We start from the raw sequence: 15,539 nt of genomic DNA, 5'->3' as shown, positions 1-15,539 counted from the left end.
CTCGGGGGTGCCGCGAGCACCCTACGCCCTTGCAGCCCTCCTGGGGCCGGCGAACGCTGGTGGCCATGAATGCTGGTGGCCATGAATGCTGGTGGCCGGGGCAGGGGCGGGGAGGGGACAGGCCACGCAGCCAGGCAGGTGAAGAGGGCAGACGGGCCGAGAGCCTGGCACGCTGCAGGACTGCAAGTATTTTTGTGCAGAAACAAGAGAGAGAGGGAGCCTGGGACAGGTCCCCGGTATCGCTCCCTCCCGTTGCAGCCCGGGCCTGGGGGCCGCAGCCACAGCGTCCCAGCAAGGGCCAGGAGGGACCCCAAAAACACAGAGGCTTGGGGGGTGTAACCACCTGTCCTTCCACAGCTGCCTTTAATCGTGCTGGCAGAGGGAAACAGGGAGTGGGGAAGGAGATGGGCCCTGGGGGGCCAGAGCCACAAGCCCATTCCACAGCTCTGCTGCTGGAGGCCCCAGGGGTGCTGCCCCCCAGAACTGAGGGCAACAGCACAGCCCTCTCGGGAAGGGATGTGCCCAACCCAACAGATAACTGAAACACTCATGTTCGAGCTTAAAAACAAACGTTAAAAAAAAACAAAACAGAATAAAAGATGGGGGGTGATCCTCTAGCTGCTGGTGAGGCAAAGCCCCCTGGGTCCCGCTGCCACGGCGGGGCAGGGGCCACCTGGGCGAGGCCGGCCGGTGCTGGGGGATCTATCCTGCTGGTGCTGGGAAGTCCGGTTTCACTGATCCTGCAATCCAGGCTGGGGGGGGAAAAGGAGGATTCCCCGCCAGGTCCCAGCTTGAGGCAGGAGCCCTCACCGGGGCGTCATTCGGGAGGGGGAGGCCGGTGTCACAGGGAGGACGGGGTAGAGAGCGACTCTCACTTGTTCTTGGCTAGCACACGGTACAGCGTGAACCCTACCAGAGCAGTCACCGTGGCCCCCAGAGCCACCCGGAGCCAGAAGGACACAGCTCCCAGCTCCACGGCGTTCAAGTGGCTGCAAGGAAAAGAGAAAAGAGGCCGGTGAGCGAGGCGCACAAGAGATGGCTGTCCAAACCCCAAGCTCCCCGGCAGCCCAGAGCGCTTCCACCCCAAGGAGGGAGGCTGGGGGGGGGTCCCTGGGGGGACGGAGGGTGACCACGGCGCAGCTCCAGGCCGGGGGATACAGCCCAGCCGAAGGCAGGGAGCACCGAGAGGTTCCCCGGCTCTGCACGCCAGAGCACCCGCCGCCCGGCACCATCATCAAGACAAACGAGGGCTCCCCGCCCCGCTGGTGGGACGCGTGTGGCTTTACCCTCCCGCGGTCTGGAAATAGCACACCAGCACCTAAATAATTAGTACGAGCAAGGAGGTATGTATCTTCCTTTCTAGGTCAAGCTGCTTTTACAACTCCAAGTGCACCGAGACCCAGAAGCAGATACAGACGGGGGACGCCGGCGCAGGCGGGGACGCCGACCTAAGGGCGGCGAGGGAAGGGGCCCGGTCCTGCCCGAGCGTACACGTTCCCTTCCTAAACCCGTGCTGTCCTGCATCGACGTGCTCCTCTCCGAGGAGGAAAGACGTAGCCATTATTCATTCTCCACTAAATCAGGGGAGAACAGCCAATCCCTGGCCCTCCATTACGCCGTTATTTATTTATACCACATACCCTAAGATATATTAAGAATATTTAAATTTTAATACTGCAGAGGGAGGGGGGGAAAGAGTGTCAGCTCTAAAAATAAAGTTGTTTATAGAGGAGAAGCTAGAGGGGAAAACCACTCGCTAGTAATCCCATCCCGTCTTCCAACGCACCCACACGTTCTCCCCGGGAAGGCTTTGCCCCCGGCATTGCGCCGACCCTCGGCTTTCAGCCCTTGAGCTGAGCGATGCCACACGCAGACACGTTCTCCGTCCCAGATCTCCCCCCGCCGCCCGTGCGCGGCCCGGCCGCTGCCCTACCCCGTTCCCCGGCTCCTTTCAGGTGCGGTTCCTTCCCGAGGGGAGGCTGTGCGAACAGAGGTCTTGCTTCGCTGACCTCTTTTTCAGTCCGATCCACCTCATCGGGAGAAAATAGCTGCCGGCCCACCTCTGCGGGCCTTGGCAAACTAGCCTGGCTACTTCCCTTCAGCATTTTTTTAATCTGAGGCTTCAAAAATAAAAACTCCTGGGGCCGGATCTATCTAATAAATCTGTCAAGAGACACACAAGGCAGAAGAGAGCCCAGTGCCCTCTGCCCTCTCCGAGCCGGGGAAGAAGTGTCCCTTTTGTTTTCAATTACTCGTATGAGCAGATGACACCAAGAGCTAGAGAGAACACAAAGCAATCTGGCGGCGGTGGGGACACGGCCGCCCTCCCCAAGCTCTGCTCCCAGCCAAAAGACCCCTCCGCAGGAAGGATACTAACGGGAAGGTGGCGGCGGTGGCCAGCTTGGTGTAGACAGTGGTGCCGGGCGGGCCCTGGCCGTGGCAGGAGAAGAGGAAGGGCGGTGGGAGGCAGTGCTTGTAGCAGAATTCGGCGGGGGAGAGCCCGGGCTGCGGACTCGCTTCTGGCAGGTCTGTCTTGGAGGCCACGAAGACGCAGGGGATCTGGCTGTCCAAGTAGTGTTGCTGCAAAGACAGGGAGAAGTCTCAGCCAGGGGTGAGCGACCAACCCCGGGGAGATGTGGGGCTGCCACGCAAAGGCCGAAGTCCCGCAGGGCCCCTGCCAGCTACCTTATAAATACTGGCACAGTAGCTGAAGGATCTGGGGTCGTTCAGGTCATAGATGAAGCAGGCAACATCGCAGGCTGCATCCGACGGCTTCGCGAACTTCGTGTCGGCGCTGACCTCATACAGCTGGAGCAGGAGGGGAAGGGACGCGTGGCACAGCACCGTCTCAAGGAGATCGGCTGTTTCTCACATAGGCATGACTGCAGCCGAGCCCAGGGGTGCCGGGATGCCACTGCAGCAACGTTGGGGCACAGAGCCCAGCCCTGCTGCGAGCCGGACACGGCAGAAATTCCCTCCTCTCCCTCACTTACTATAAGGTACTTCTCCTGGCCGTTGACCTGCACTGTGTTGATCGTGTAGAGGGACGGCTCTCTTGGGTTCTCCCTCTGGGCCTGCCACGGATGAAAACACCATCTCAGACAGCGGGGAGCAAGAGCAGTGCTCGGGGAAGGGAGAGCATTTCGCACTGCCCCGAGTCCCTGTGGTGTAACAGCCACTTGAAGGCCAGCCGGAGCCCGCCACAAGACACGGGGCTGTTCGTAACAAGCAGGGAAAGCCAGCATCACCTCGGGGAAGGTACGGTTGCCTGGCAAAGGCACAGCCCCTCCAGATCCGTGGGACAAGCAGAGGAGGTGGGCTCGCTGCCTTAGGCAAAATTAAGGATGCAAGAGCCACAGCAACTGGCACCGCCGGCACGGAGCGGGGCGTGAAGCCCTTTGCCAGGCCGCTAGGGCCTGGCCACGGGCAGGGAGGTGCTGTCATGCAGCAGATCACTCAACAGCCGCACGGCTCTGCCTCCTGCTCCGCCGGGACACCCTGCCGCAGCGCGGCCGGAGAGGGGAGCAGCCACTCACCGCGAGGCTCCTGCCGAGGAAGGCCTGCAGGAAGGCAGACTTGCCTGCGCCCCTGGCTCCCAGCACCTTGCAGAGGAAGACATTTCTCTGGGTCTGGCCTTTCTCCAGGTCGATCCTCTTCTCCCGGGTCACTGGCAGGAGAGAGGCTGGGTGAGCGAGAGGAGGGACCTGAGCTGGGACAGGAGGGGAGGGCGTGGCCGTACCTGTGAGGGCTTGTGTCTGGGAGTCCTGCTCCGAGAGGATGGGGTAGCCCAAGTAGCCCAGGCACTCCAGGCAGTGCCGCACATCCAGGTAAGCCACAAGCCTGGAGAGACAGAGCGCACCGGGAAGCCGACAAGGTCAGCAAGGGCTAAACAACGTGACTAAAGGCGGGGGAGAGGGACTGAGCTTACGTCCACTGGCAGAGGAATCCATGCAGGGAAAGCAGGCCTTTATCAGTGGTGCATACCGTGTTGTAGAGCTCGGGGCCCCAGGGCACGCAGGGGAAGACGCTGAAGAAGTTCTGCAGCTCTGTGGGCGAGAGGGCTCCGTCCTGGTCCTGCCGAAACAACGTGGAGTCAGCAGCTGAGGTGGGACACAGCCTGTGCACGCACCGGCACCCCTCTGAAGCCACATCAAGCTTTATCGGGGTCCAGAGAGGGTCCCTGGCACACAAGCCACCCTGCTCCCTGCTGCAGAACGACGCAGGGACGCTTTCAACAGCGGAAATCGATTGCAAGCAAGGCCAGAGCTGCGTGCGCAGGCAGAGAGCCCGCGCCCCAGGGACTCCCCTCGCTGCACAAGAGACAGGCTGATTCTGTTTTGCGATTGCAGCTGGAAGCAGCGCCAGCCCTGCTACGGGGCAGGACCCGTCCGCACTCACCCCGCAGCCCTGAGCTTCCCTGGGGCTCGTCACAGCCTGCGCTGGTCCAGCCTGGCCTTCCATGCTGCAGGGTAACCTACCCAGGGCCTGTGTGCGGCCGCCGGGCCGCTGGCCACCAGCGAACCACAGGCCAAGGCAGCAACCTTCAGGCCAGCGTGCCACAGGGCCATGCCACAGAGGATCCGCCGGCATCTGGGCACACAGGGACGTGCGTCAACTCCGTGCTGCAATTCCCCGTGGCCACAGAGCTGCCGTACCCCAGGCGCACACGAGCATCTGAGTAACTAGTCCAAGCGGGTGCGTGCAGATCCAACGCATCCCCCTTCTCTCTCCCCAAAGAGCCAGAGCGTGGCACAAATGAGTCGCTTTCTCTCCCTCTCTCCAGCCTGGCACCCGCTCCAGAGGGCTGGCAGCCGTGCGGATGCTTGTGCTGGGTCCGTGGCTGCAGGCCAGCAGCTGTGCCCGCTCTCCCTGCCACCGCGCGTGCCGCAGCCAGGCACTACGAGGGGCTACGCCGGTTTGATCTTAACTCGGACCCATCCCCTGAAGGCGCAAACTTTACTGGCTGCCCTTTGGTCAAGGGTGACACCACCACCGTGCCCTTGACAAGCCATCAGACTACCTCCAGCTCGCCGTGACCGCCTCCTGCTCCCAAAGCCTCAGCAAGAAGCCACGAAGGGAGCGCTGTGGCAGAGAAAAGCCCTTCGCTGGCGCTACGACAGCTCCCCGGAACAGAGAAGGGGGCAGGAAAGCAGCTACGCCCACGCGTGCAGGCCTAGCAGAGAGCATCCCCTCCCCAGGCAGCCCACCGCACGCTGCCCACCTTGTCGTGCTTCTCAAACAGCCGCTGCAGGAACTGGTAGCCCAAGTGGTTGAGCTCCGTGGAGCAGCCGGGGGGAAGGCGGAACCTGTCGGAAGAGACCCCAGTGAGCCTCCTCGAGCCCCGAACGAAGGGCAGTGTGTGAGCGGGTCTTTGGCCAAGCCAGATATCACCCAGAGGACACAGCTCCCCACTCCCTCCCTGCTCACAGTCGGCAGTGGTCTCCAGGCCTGGCTACTCCTCGACACAGCCCCCTCGTTTTGGGGAGAAGCCCTCGAGGGTGCACAGTGGCCTCTCCTCGGCACATCCGTGCTGCCCAAGCAGCCAGGGAGACGATGCAGCCCTCGCTCTTCAGTAGGGCACAACACCAGCCCTGGGGTGCTTTCCACCAGCATGGGCCCTGTCGCCTCCCCACGCAGCCTGCTGTCTGGGGCAAGGATGAGGCGGCTCACAAGCCAAACCCTTTCATTACTGCCAGATCACCACCTCCGGGGTGGCAAGGAGCAGAGAAGAGACGGCAGCTGCAGAATCAGCCGGGAGGGCTCTGCTGACAGCTCGCTGCTCTCGACACAAGTCGTTTCTGCCTCAGCTCAGGCAGAGACAGAACAGCCTTCAAAAACTCCTTGCTGATGTCAAGAGAAGTCAGGGACAGGCCTTCATTCCCCACCTCCTTGCCCACCTACACCACAGCCAGCAGCACAGTCAGCAGCTCCAAGGCCCATTGTATTCACCAGCGATACCCCTGTGTCAGCTCCGGCCCACAGGGGAAGGTGAGGAGCGTGAACCTGACCATGAGCTAAGGGTGCGGATTCAGCCTCAGCTGAGGAACACAGTAGACCCCAGCATGCAGAAAAGGAGCCCGAGCTGTGCCCCATGGGGATGTCACATCCTGCCTGCCCCACTCCATGGCAGCATACGCACTGTGGGTAGAGATAGTCATCCGTCAGCTCCAGCTCGTCGTCGTACCCGAAGCGGCGAAGGATGGTCCAGGTGGTCTCGTGCCGGCCCCTCTGGATGAAGAGCGTGTTGAGGAAGAGGAAGCCTGTGGGAGAGATCGGGTGACTCAGACACAGCTGGGTCAACCTGAGCACTCAGCCTCAGGGATCCACTCCTCGGGACCACGCTGGGAAAACAGGCTGCTTGGACAGCGTGTGGCTGCAGCAGGCTCAGGCTTGCTTTGACAAGAGGGACTAATTAGGCTTGGAACGATGGCCAGGAGGCTCAGCCTGAGGACAGGGCCCCTCACAATGTGCAGAAGGAGATGGGTCCCTCTACCCCTTGCTGGGAAGGGGCACAGAGCCCTTGTGTCATTACCGTTCAACGTCAGGCCGTTGTCCTGCACCCCGTCTGTGGTGTTCTTCCACACAACCATCTTCACGTCCTCCAGGGCCTGGGGAGCCAGGGGGTTTCCAAAGCAGGACTTCTACCTCCCAAGAGAAAGAAGGTCATCGTCAGCGAAGCACACAGACAGCACAACCCTCTGTCTCACCAGCATCCCTCTCCCCTGGCAAGGAGACTATTTCTAGGAGAGAAAATTCACCCAGCTCAGGGATTACTGCCTTAGATCCTGACCCAACCCCTGTTCCTCAGCATCCCAGTAAAGTATGACTCTCAACATTGTCAGAACCTCCTGCTCTTCCCACAGCAGAGCAAACTCAGCCCAAGCTTAATGAAGATGGAAGACCCGTGGATCCCCATGGCGCGGAGACGCACTCTACCGTGCTTTAGCTGCGCAACAGCAGAAGTACTGAATGCAAACAGGATGGCTGTGTCTCAGGCAAGGGGAAGCTTTTCTGCCTGGTATTGGAAGGAAAGGGGACCCCAGGGGATTTCCACAAGGGACTGGGCAATACCTCAGCTCCGTGGCTGGCCCTACCTGGAAATAGTTGAGTTCGTCGTCACTAAGGATCTGGTTGTTATCCTGGTCCGAGAGGTTGAAAATCCGGGTCAGCGCTCGTGCACACGCGGGTTTCAGCTGCAAGGGACCAACCACAGTGACAAAAATAGGGTACCACTTTCAGCCTGACCCTTCCTCCTGCCTCTTGAAACCGCCTTCCCACACTGGCTGGGAGCACGGTCCAACTAGGCCAGTACCACAGCCACCTTGGAGCTGGGAATCAGAAGCAGGAAAGCCCATGGGAAAGGTTCCTCCTTGATCTTTCCCACAATATTAACACATGGTTGGGAGCACAAGGAGCACAAGGGCTTCTATCCCAAGCCCTTGCAGATCTCTGGCCTGGATATACTCAGCTGGCTGCGCTGGGCATGGGAGATGGGTATTTTTTCCTCTCAGCTCCCTGTGGGGGTACTGCTGTCCCCTTGTTCTGGCTGCTTCGGCCCGACCTCTCCACCCTCCTACCCAGGGGCCGCGAGCACTGCTTCCTACCTGCTTCTCCTCTGGGTCGTAGAGGGGGGCGGTGGGGTGCAGCACAGCTTTCTGGGCGTAGTAGAAGAGCTCAGAGATGTTCTTGAGGTTCTTGGCAGAGCACTGGGGATCAAAGGAAGAGACAGGCCTGTGAGTGAGGACAGGCAATGGGCTGGTGACAAAGGGCAGAAAGAGGACGATACGAGCTCCCCAAGCCAGACAAGTTGTGCATCAAAACACAGAGCAGCATCTGTCCCCCACTAGGAAAAAACTAAAGGGAAACCTCCTGCTCAAGTTCTGGCTTTGCTCTGCCCGTTCCACTGCCCCAGGGCCAAGAGGGGCTGCGTGCAGCTCCAAACATCAGTTACAGTTAGAAAGCTGGAGTGGGCAGACATGGAACCCCACTCTCTGCAAGGAAGCCAAAGGACAGAAAGCCTAAAGCCCAGGCCCTCAAGACTCAGACGGGGGTACTTCCGCAGAGCGACGTTAGCTGGGCAGATCTCCACAAGCGCGGAGGCTCCCTGACTCATGCCAGACAAGAGCTCCTACCCCTCAGGGAGGTTTTGCAGAAACCCTCCAGTTCCCTCACCTCCACGCAGGTCTCGATCTCTGAGAACTGATTCATGATGGGCAGGATGACATCCATGGAGCTCCCCACCTGCAGGTCAGACTTGTTTCCCACTAAAATAATGGGGATCCTAGGGAAAAAAGATGGAGTGTCAGAGAGCACGAGTGAGGCCACCCCTCTCTCGGTCTCAGCGCTGCCCCAGCCACACGTGGCAGCAGGCTGGGGAGCCTCCCCACCCTCCTCCGCAAGGTCCACAGCAGCTTTCCTGCCTCCCACGGCTGGGAGCATCCATCTGGAGAAACAGACTGCCTGATCCCACTTACGCTTTCACCCAACGACAATATGTTCAGGAGCCTTTAATCCAGCGCAGCAGCCTTCTGCCTAAGCGATCCGCACGCAGATTGCGGCTTCTGGGCTCCCATACTCCCTTGGCAGCCTCCTCTCCCTGCCTGGCTGAGAAGACATTAAGGGAGGAAGGAATCCTCTCCTGTGGCCCTCTGTCTCAGCTAGGTCTGCGAGGGAGAAAAGCCCCTCACGTCCTTCTGCTACAAGTGGTCTGACCACAAACTGCAAAGCTAATTTGATCCGAGCGACCTCTGCACGACGCAAAGGCAGCGGGCACCTCGCAGCCTCCAGAATCCCCCAATCCTGCACCCGCAGGCGCTGCCGCACACAGTACCTGGAGCCCTTTTCAACTCCTCCGTTCACCATGGGGATCCACTTTGTGCGAATCTGAAAGGCGAGCACAGGGAAAGGCCCGTCAGCGCAGCCTGGGGAGGGAGAGGCAGCCCCCAGCACAGGCGCCGCTGTAGTCAGCAGGGCCCTGCAGCCATCTGCTCCCCGGCATTCCCCCACGCCAGCAGGAAGAGCAGACCAGGGATGCTGGATGCCAGCAGAAGGATACGACAAACCTGTTGTCCCCAGCACGTGAGGACAACAGCCAACAATGGAGCAAGCCTAGGCTGCGCTCAGCCTACCTCTCTGCTTGCAGGGGTTTCAACCCCCAAATCCCCCGGCTTGGGGGCATCAGCATCCACCCACACCACAAAGCTGGGGCAGCCTGGCAGGACCCAGCGGTGGGAACCCCTTCCCCTCCGGCTCTGCTGCTGGAGCGGGGCCGCTCAGGGCTCCAGCAGGGGACCCGTTACCTTCTCGATCGTGGCCTCCTTGGTGACATCGTACACCACGCAGACCACGTTGGCCTGCAAGAAAGAGGGGGGGGTGAGCGAGGGTCCCTGCGGTGCACCCACCACAGCGGAGAGGCTGGCCAAGCCCGAGGCACAGCTCTGCCGTAGCCGCACGCTGGCCCCATGGCCAGGCAGCTCCAGCCCCAGGCGATGCCAGCGCACTCGCACTAAAACCCAGCAGCGGCGGTTGAGCGTGCAGAAGTATGCGCAGCCCTCCACAGCATCAGCACGAGCCCTACAACGGGCTGCTCGGAGCAAAGGCTGGCTCCTCTGCTTCAGGAGCTGTCGTGAGCACATCTGCCTCCACGCCCGACGCCCCGGTTCCCCGCTCCCACACCTCGCTTGTCCCCCCATGACGGCTCTGCCCCTCCCCGACCCTGCGCAGACAGCGCTGACACCAGCGCTGTACTTGAAGCGGACAGGAGGGATCACTGGCCCTTTCAGGGGAGAGTTTAGTGCTAATCCCAAGGACACACAAGGGTTTAGGCAGGATTTCCTGGAGCCACTTTAAGCCTCTGTACACTCTTGCTGTCTAGGTGGAGGGAACAGGACCCCTGCACCCATGGGCCCACCTCCTTGTCCATTAGCTGCCAAGGTGGAGGGATTAAATAGCTTTGCTTACGTGAGACACACAGGGGAGAGACAGTTTTATTATCTGTAATCAAGAGGTCCTCCTCTGTGCAGAGCCGGGATTAATCCCAGGGCAGAGCAGAGCAGAGCAGCTGGGTCCACCCCAGCCAGCCAGCTGGATTATTCCTCCATGGCTGCTCTGAGGGACATGGGAGCCCTCGCCCCTCCCTGCCCAGCACTCCCTGGGGCTCCAGCTCCCAAAACAACTCCTCTGTGCCACTGCTTCATCAGGCAGCCACAGGGACCTAACGTAGGGAACCCGGGGGGGTCTCGTCCAAGCTCAGCAACTGTTTCTCCCCTCTTCTGAGTCCGTTGGGAACACCCCGAGGCTAAGTGCACATCATCTGCTCAGCAGCCTCTTCCACCTCCTGGAGGGCAGCGAGCTGCCCTCCACTGCTCCCCTTCTGGAGGCTCCCCGGAGGGCTAGGACAAGCCACATACAACAGCTTACAAGACAGGGAAGGATTAAACAAACCTCTAAACAAACCCATGGCATTAATCCACAGATAACTAACTGCCTGCGCATCTCTGCAAAGTGAGCAGCCACGTGCCACTGGTTGGCTGCAGGGCTACGGGCACCGCAGGCTCCTGTCCCGCAACACCCCTTCCCAGCCCCGCTCACCTTGGCGATCTCCTCTTGCAGCTCATCCTCCGTCTGCTCCGACTCTGGATGGGGTAGAGAGCCATCACCAACTGCCCATGGCAGCAGGGACCCCTTCCCACTCCCCTCAGCCGGGCAGAGAAGAGGAGAAGCGAGGCTGGTGGGGAGCGAGGGAGGACAGGGACCTACCTGAGTAGTCCACAATGTGCGTGGGGACCTTCTCGGGCGTGACATCAGCTGGGATCGTGATCTCCTCCGCGCGAGGAGGCACCTGCAAAGCCAGCAGACTCCGGTTCAGCCAGCCATGCCGAACACAACTGAAAGGACTAGTGACAAGGGACTTCAGATCCCCAGGTGGCCGCTGCCCAGTGCCCTCCCTGCCAGGGTGGGATGAGCTCCAGACCACGGATCGCTCTTTGGCCCACTGGGCTGCAGCTGCGGCTTGGCTCGCTACAGTTCAGCCCTCACACAGCCAGCGTCACCGTGGTGAAACCTCTAACCGTCTCCCGGCCCTGAGCCCTCCCTCGGGCAGGCAGCTCCTGGCAGCACCAAGTCCCGCCAGGGATGCCAGCATGCAGACAAGTCAGCGCTGCCACCCCCGCTACAGCTCCGGAGATAAGCCCTCGGCACTCCCCCAGCTCTCTGGCCTGACCTCTTGGCAGCTGGGAGAAGCGCTAAGCTGATTGTCCGGGCTTTGCTGCGAGAGCACTGGGAAGGTGCACGGAGCTGGTCCTCCCCCGAGCCCCCGGAGCTGATGCTTCCCAGCGCAAATGTCGCAGAGGGCACCATCTGCCCGTGGGCAGTGGGAGAAGCTGCCTGACGGCCAGACCGATCCTGATTCTCCATCCAAACGACGATGGGACAGTGAGCCGCCGAGCCAGAGGCTCCAAGGTGCACACGCAGGCGGGCTGGATGCTGCTCCTCGTAGATGGCCCATCTGAAAGCACTGAGCCCTTCTCCAGCCAGGCAGAGGAGGGCAGGGAACACGGTTCAGCCCTTGTCAAGGTGGTGCCACCACAGCAAGGCCGGAGCTGAGCACCAAGTGTCCCTGCCACAGAGGGCAAGGCCGGGCCCCGTGGCCTGCTCTGCTGGTGGACATTGGACCCCCAGCAGCAGCAGCATGCTGACCGCAGCAGTGGGGAGCAGGGCCCTGGGAGGTATCTACACCCCTCCCCAGAGCAGATAGGGCCCCACATCCGGGGTTAGAGCATCAACTGGAGAAAACACCATTTCAGCTAGAGCTGTGTGTGGTCCTCACAAGACTTTAGCTCACCCGAATCAGCCCAGCCAGAGGAACTGGGGGTTCCCTGCCTCACGCTCACCTCTTCAGGGAACTCCTCGCCCACCAGAGCCATGATCAGCGACGTCTTCCCCACCTGGGCTAGGAAAGAAAGGGAGAACGTTGGCACCGGCCCGGCAGAGCCTGAGCGGGACGTGGGCCGGGGGCAGCGGCAGGCGTCAGTCACACCCGTGGGGCCAGGGGCGGCTCGGCCCGCGGGCGAAGGGGACGTCGGAGTCCTTGCCCTGCGGGAGAGCTCGGGGCGGAGGCCGGTACAGCGGTGCAGCGCTTCAGCCCGGCTCGCCCGCGGCGGTGAGCCCGAGGCTACTGGAGGGAGCCCACGGGACGGGCCCCGCCCGCCGGAGACCACTGTTACTGAGGCCATTACGGTGGGGGACACGTCTCCCGCCCTTCCCCGGGTGCCGGGGACACGGGCGGGCCCGGCCGCTCCCCCCGGCCTCCCCCGCAGGCGAGGCCCTCCCGGTACCGGGTGGCACCCTGCGGGGCCCAGGTCGCCCCGGAGGCCCGGCCCGCCCCGCCCCCGGCATGCCCCCGCCGCCCGCCTTACCCTCCCCCAGCAGGAGGATGCGCACGTCCCGCTTCATGGCGGCACCGCCGCCGTGTCTCCCGCCCCCCCCCCCTCGACTTCCGGCTACACCAGCGAGCGGCGGCGCAGAGCGACGCGGGAAGAGCGGCGCCCCCTGGCGGGCAGGGGCGGCGCGCGGCACTCCGAGACCTCCTGGCTGTAGTTTTGGATGTTTTATTAACAAAAACAAACGGGCAACTGGGGCCGTAAAACACATCCCGCCACCGCCCGGGTCGGGGCTGCGGGCCCGCCGCCACGTCCGGTCCCAGCAACCCGCGGCTGGAGCAGAGGTTGTGGCTGGGCCCGGGTTAGGGCCTAAGACAGGGCCTCACGCAGGAGCCAGGGCCTGGCCTGGGGGATGCTGCCGGCCTTCCTCCGCCGCTGGGCCGCCAGGGGCCTCCCGGCTCAGCCGCCTGTGAGCTCCCAGACAAGGACGGCGCTGTGGGAGGCCGTGAGGAGGCGGTGGGCGGACGGGGCGAAGCGGCAGAGGTGGACGGCGTCATCATGGCCGGCGTAGTCCTGCGCAGCGCTGGTGCGGCAGCACAGCAGCCTCAGGAGCCGTTCTGTGGGGAAAGGAAGGGGCTCAGTGCTGGGGGAAGGTAGCCCCACTGCCATGGGGCTTGTCCTTGCCAGGAGCATGGTTCCTGATCTCCCTCCGGGACCTCTGTGAGTCGATAAGCTGAGTGACTGAGTCGATAAGCTGGGTGACGGGACAGCTTCTTGCTGAAGCAAGCAGGCAATTAACGGCTGGTAATGGGGAGAGAGCGTGACATGGCAGCTCCATGCTGTGTGTCAGACTTTCACACTGCAGTCATGGATGTGGCAGCACACATTAGTGCAGCTCTGCTGCCTCACACCCCTCCCTGAACCGCCTGGTCCTGGGCTCAGTGGGGGCCCCACAGCTCTGGGGAAGGCATGGAGCTCACCCTGCTCCCAGGAGCCGCCGACAGAGAGGGGTGGATGTAAGTGCTGCCTCCTCAGGCTGATACAAACATGAGCAAGGTGCCCTTGACAGGACAAGGGTGCCGACTGTCTCTGTGCTGGGGGGAGGTCGCTTCTGCCTCCCAGGCTGTAGCTCACACAGCTGCAGAGATGAAGCCCATAACCGCAAGAATTCATTCAAGTGATGAATCCTGCCCATTGCCAAACAGGACTGAGGTCATGCATCTCATCTCTGACCTGTGAACCTCCTGGAGCTCTCTCCTTGCCTGATGTATACCCTGTCTGCAGTCCCAGGAGCATAGCTCCCAGGGTCTGAGGATATGGGCTGTGTGTGCACGTCTGTCTTGTTTAAAGGAAAAAGAACACTTGGTTTCCCCCCACTCGCAGGAAGAAAGGGAGATCCCTCCCCACCAAAGGTAACCTAGGGACAAGACAGCCTGGGCAGCAGAGCCCACGGCACCCTCCAGTACTCACCGCCAAAGCCGACAGCCATGAAGCGTGCTGCAGGAGACAGGCTGAGCGATGTGGCGAAGTACGGCAAGGAGATCTTCTCGACTACCTGTGCTCCAGCAAGAGAACACACCAACACCTCAGAAATGAGCAGGCAGGAGGCCAGAGCTGCCGCCGTGACAGTTGTTAGGAGGGTAAAGGGCTCTTCTCAAAGGGGAGGCTGACAGATGACAGCACCTCTCAGAGCTCGGAAGCCTGCCAAAGGCACCGACTTTCCAGAGGAGACTCGACTCAATGACTTAGAGACCATTAGTGCTCCTGAAAGCAAATTCCTTCCCCTCCTGTCGGATCCAAAGGCAGCAGGGTGGCATCGGGGACTGGCAGCCTGCCCAGACGCAGCCCGAGGCAGGGGCTGGGCCCTGCCGCTCACCTGGGCCAGACTCGGGGAGTTTTTGAGATGAAAAGTGGTTGCCTTGAGCAGCTGCTTGCCTGAGCCTACCCCACAACTTCAGACTTGGCTTTACACGCAGACTAGTACTGCCTCCCCCTCCCCTGCACCTCGTTCGAAATGGCCACAGCCCCACAGCGGCAGAGGAGGGCCCGTGCCACCCTGGTAGGGCACGAGTACCTGTTTCTTGCGCAGACTGTAGAACAAGGCTTCCTTCTGCATCCCAAAGCCGACGTAGACCAGGGTACTGGGTTCCCAAGGGCAGAATGCGGCCAGGCTGGGCGGGAGGCTGCTGAGACCCTGGTGAGGGAAACCAAAGGGGACAAAATTGAGGCTAGCTTCTCCAGCTTGACTCAACACAGCGGGGGCCAAAAGGAGAGCACGGAGGGACACCAGCCCTTGGGCTGCAGATGTCTGAGCAGCGGGAAATAAGTATGATGGAGGCTGTTTCCTCCCACTTGCACTGCTATCTCAGACGTGCTCACGGCAAAGCAAGGAGCAACCACACACTGCCATGGAAACCTGAAGCAACTTGTTTATTGTCACAGGAGTGGGATACATGAGGGTCCAACAGGTTGAATTTTCACTGAGGCATTATTCCTACATGGACTTGAAGGTGGAACTGGGTTAGGGGTCAGTTTAACATGAGAAAATAGGGCCCAGAAGACAGATCTCTAGTAGTGGATGCAAGATCAATCCTTCCCCCGTTCACTGTGGGGAGACTACAAGTGAGTGTCCTTCATGAAGACGAAATCCATCATTTTGGAAACAAATAGAAGAAACAGTGACAGAACGCAACTGCTGTATGGGCCCAGAGGGTGGCAGGCTGAGGCACCACCGCTTGCCCCCTGAAAAGACCCAGCTCCCTCCTGCATGCCAATGTCACGTGCACTGGGGAGTGTCAGAGTATCTGCCTGATAGAGACCGTCCTCCCCTTTCTGGCGGGTGTCCTGCTGCCCTGATCCCACACCTGGGTTGGAGCCAAAGGGTTCTGCAAAGCATCAGACACACAGGGCTAGAGTATTTGGCTTTATGAACCCGTCACTGGGCTCCTGGCTCTGAATATTCATGCTCTTTGGGAGCATCAGTTAGCAGCATGCTCATAATTAGGTCTCCTCTGTGCGCTGAGCTCACTGCTGCCTGTGCTCTGTTTTGCGTAGCACAGGGGTGTCAGCTCTTTGAGGAAGCAGGTTTTGACTCCCCACGCTTACAAAGTCAGCGCTTCCTGGTGGTTAGGCACTGCTACGCTTCCCGCTGCCTGTCGA

The 15,539-nt window shown here is 61.1% G+C and overlaps 2 protein-coding genes across 2 annotated transcripts in view; both read right to left on the bottom strand.

The window, feature by feature from the left end:
- Nucleotides 1-12,453, bottom strand: RHOT2 (ras homolog family member T2; the record flags this gene model as incomplete). The annotated part of the gene is made up of 19 exons (XM_082006862.1): nucleotides 1-989; nucleotides 2,378-2,580; nucleotides 2,686-2,808; nucleotides 2,994-3,074; nucleotides 3,537-3,667; nucleotides 3,740-3,840; nucleotides 3,929-4,074; nucleotides 5,222-5,306; nucleotides 6,140-6,260; nucleotides 6,533-6,641; nucleotides 7,095-7,193; nucleotides 7,605-7,706; nucleotides 8,173-8,281; nucleotides 8,831-8,883; nucleotides 9,300-9,353; nucleotides 10,591-10,634; nucleotides 10,759-10,840; nucleotides 11,892-11,950; nucleotides 12,417-12,453. 19 exons carry the CDS (start codon nucleotides 12,451-12,453, stop codon nucleotides 872-874), a joined length of 1,857 nt encoding a protein of 618 aa, XP_081862988.1. The 3' UTR covers nucleotides 1-871.
- Nucleotides 12,454-12,714: 261 nt separating this feature from the next.
- Nucleotides 12,715-15,539, bottom strand: part of WDR90 (WD repeat domain 90) — a gene marked incomplete at its 5' end in the record, with an annotated part of 30,601 nt that continues 27,776 nt past the window's right edge. The window contains 3 exon segments of the mRNA XM_082006792.1: nucleotides 12,715-12,997; nucleotides 13,851-13,935; nucleotides 14,455-14,574. Coding sequence (XP_081862918.1) covers nucleotides 12,840-12,997; nucleotides 13,851-13,935; nucleotides 14,455-14,574 — 363 coding nt within the window. The 3' untranslated portion in view covers nucleotides 12,715-12,839.

The sequence above is a fragment of the Phaethon aethereus genome (genome assembly GCF_964289735.1).
Source record: "Phaethon aethereus genome assembly, chromosome: 15".
Taxonomy (NCBI): Eukaryota; Metazoa; Chordata; class Aves; order Phaethontiformes; family Phaethontidae; genus Phaethon; species Phaethon aethereus.
Note: the sequence above shows the minus strand (reverse complement) of the source record. Positions and strands in the feature narration are given on the sequence as shown.